At 35.5% G+C, this 3,406-nt stretch overlaps 1 protein-coding gene across 1 annotated transcript; it reads right to left on the reverse strand.

The window, feature by feature from the left end:
* Positions 1-820: 820 nt before the first annotated feature.
* LOC120007265 lies at positions 821-1,829 on the reverse strand. The gene is made up of 2 exons (XM_038857466.1): positions 1,777-1,829; positions 821-1,667 (listed from the first exon to the last, which is right to left on the reverse strand). The coding sequence occupies exons 1-2, from the start codon at positions 1,827-1,829 to the stop codon at positions 821-823; spliced, it is 900 nt and encodes a 299-aa protein (XP_038713394.1).
* Positions 1,830-3,406: the final 1,577 nt, after the last annotated feature.

Consider the following 3,406-nt stretch of genomic DNA (forward strand, 5'->3'; position numbering starts at 1 on the left):
GCACACGATTGAAGAACAAACACCCATCCAACACACCACTGAAGAACAAACACCCATACAGGTCGAGCAAAGTGGGAAGCCAAAAAAAAATCCACGGCTTGGGAACTTTTCCACCTAAGAAGATCTAGCTCTAGTCTCAGCATGGCTAAACACATCATTGGATGCAATTCAAGGGACGGACCAAAAAGGGACGACATTCTGGAAAGAGTTTCCTCAACATACCATAGTGCCATAGGTTCATCTTTTCCATACCGCACTGATCGCTCCTTAATCAATCGATGGTCAAATGTTCAAAGTTGTGTGAATAAGTTCATGGGATTCCTAGCTCAAATTGAGACATCTCGTCCTTCCGGTGTAAACGAACAAGATAAGGTTAAGTTTTGAAGTTATTTTAATTCATTATATGTCATATAATAATTGATAAACTAACTTTTGTTTTCTTTACAGCAGATTGAGATGGCAAAAGTCATGTATCGTGACATTCAGAAGACAACTTTTCAGTTTGAGCATTGTTGGAACATACTACGACACCAGCCCAAATGGCTTTCACACATTGATGGGGGGAGTACCAAGCGACGTTCTAGTTTGACAAATTCTCCAAATACACCGGAGTCGATAAACTTAAGTGATGAAATGCCTCCCTATCATCCCACTATTGATTTGGAAAGACCTATTGGACAAAAGGCTGAGAAAGAGAAGCTTCGCAAAGGAAAAAACAAAGACAAAGATGTGGGTTATCTTGGTGATGTTATCTCTGATTTGAAAACTGGAAAATTAAAGATGCATGAACAAAAAATGAAGATGCATGAAGAGAAAATGATTATGGCAAAGATAGAGATAGAGAAGCAAGATGAATTCCAAATTGTTTTGTCTTGTTATTTTGTGGTGCCGGTATTGTCTTCACAAAAGTTGTCCAGGAAGGATAAATTCCATCAGCTAAATAATACCCCATTGAGTATTGATTGCCATTAACATAAAAGTCCACTGCAGGTGCACGACCTTGTGTAAGTTCAGAGAAGACATTGGATCGGTCTAACACATTGATGTCGTTGAGAGCACCAGGCATACCAAATAATGCATGCCATATCCAAAGGTCGTAGGAAGCTACAGCTTCCAAGATGAGTGTGGGTTCGTGGATATGACCAGTGTACATACCTTTCAATGCACTCGGACAATTCTTCCATTTCCAATGCATACAGTCAATACTTCCCAACATTCCAGGAAAGCCTCGATTTTCCCCAATCGCTAGTAATCTAGCAATATCATTGCCATTTGGGGATCTCAAATATTCCGCACCGAATATGGAAATTATCGCTCTTGTAAATTTCTTCAAACTGGTTATAGCTGTGGATTCTCCAATCCTAACATACTCGTCCATAAAATCTGCGGTTACACCATAAGCAAGCATCCTTAAGGAAGCTGTTATCTTCTGTAAAGAAGACAATCCTAGCTTTCCAGCTGCGTTTCTTTTTTCTCGAAAATAAGGATCGTGAGCTTCCACTGCTGCCTGGATACGCAAAGAAAGCTCAAGACACTTAGAGTACGTGTTAATTAAGAGATCATCCTCCCCAAACAAATGACAGAGGTACGCTATTTTGTTGTATTTAACAATTACTTTTCCCCTAAATGTTTTAGCTCTTTGTGAAGTTTCTACTTGATCCTGAGTTCTATATTTGACTCGATACTATCTGTTCTCAATTGGAATAATTTCATCATATTATTTTTCATTTTAACATTTGTGATGTCTTATATCTTTAAAGCTCTGATATAGTTCACAGGGACTTTAAAGCTTGAAAACTATCTTTCCTTGAATGATTTTGAGAATTCATCGTTGAAGATCATATACTTTAGATTGAGTTAATGATGAGAATCTCACCAACCCAATTATTGAATTGTTTGATTCCATTGATTATGTGTCTCCACTCTCAAGACATAATAACTTCAATAGTAACATTCAGTTCTTGAGAGTCATCCATCGTATATATTATGCTATCTGGGTATATGTTTATTTTTTTTGAAAGTTAACTTTAGGTATTCAAGAAAACTATATCCTCCTTACCCAATTCCTATTCAACAATATCTTTTTAGATCAATATTTCATAGCAAATGAAATTATGCATATATTTTTCTTGATGCTCACTTTATATCTTGGTATTTCTATGATTAAGTATTTTCAGTAAAATTGTAAATTTCTTTTATTATCTGTGCATTGCACAGGTCCTAACACTATTTGTTTATATATAACAATGTAACCAATCAGATTATATATCTTCCTCCTGGACTGGGTCAATGTTGATAATGAATTTATTTGGTAAGGATTTGATACTATTGGCATGTTTTCTAGGTAGTCCATTGTTTTTTGTTTTGGTTTGATGACTCTTTTGACAACCAATTCCCATTTGCATGGAATTTCGCCATCACATTGTTTTGCAACTACTAGTCCGTCATTAAAATAATGAGCCTTCGATTGCGGGTATTTCATTGATTTTATTTTTGATTTGAAGACTATTTTGACATTCACTTCCCATTTCTGAGGATTTTGGTCCATAAAATGTTTTGTACAACTTGTTTCTAGGTTATGTTGGTTCTCAGGGTGTTTGTTGACCTACTTTGGTGCTTACATTGTTTCCAACAAAATGGAAAATATCATATATCTAACAAATTCAAATAGTTTTTCGTTGAACATGACATACGTTTATTTTTCCAAGTTTTCCCTTACCATATTGCATTTCATTCTTGCTTTAGATTGGCCTCTAGGCTATCTTGGTTTCTAGATTGTATGTGGACTTATTTTGGCTTTGACCTTATTTGTAAATTCAATGAAAAAGAACATAAAGCTCTCTAACTCATCCGGTTGTGCTTGTTCATTGGATACATTGAATTTTACATGTCTCCCCTTTGAATTTCAAGTGACTATTGTGCACTTCATGGTTGTTCCTTACTTGTTTCTAGGTTAAGTTGGTTCCAAGATTGTTTGTTGACCTATTTTGGTATTACAGTGTTTCCAAACACAATGAAAATTACCATATATGGTTGACAAATACAAAGGTGAATCAGTGAACATATCATGCATTGATTTTACCATGTTTCCACTTGGAATTTCCCGTTGCCATATTGCATTTCATTCTTGTTTTTGATTGGTTTCTAGGCTATCTTGGTTTTTAGATAGTATCTGGACTTATTTTGGCTCTTAACCTTGTTTGTAAACTAATTGGAAAAGAACATAAAACTCTCTAATTCATCTGGTTGTGCTTGTTCATTGGATGCATTGAATTTTTTGAGTTTCCCCTTTGAATTTCAAGTGACAATTGTGCATTTCATGCTTGTTCCCGACTGGTTTTTAGGTAATGTTGGTTCAAAGATTGTTTATTGACCTATTTTGGTGATAACATTGTTTCCAAACACA

This window comes from Tripterygium wilfordii, chromosome 10 (assembly GCF_013401445.1).
Source record: "Tripterygium wilfordii isolate XIE 37 chromosome 10, ASM1340144v1, whole genome shotgun sequence".
NCBI classification, from domain to species: Eukaryota; Viridiplantae; Streptophyta; class Magnoliopsida; order Celastrales; family Celastraceae; genus Tripterygium; species Tripterygium wilfordii.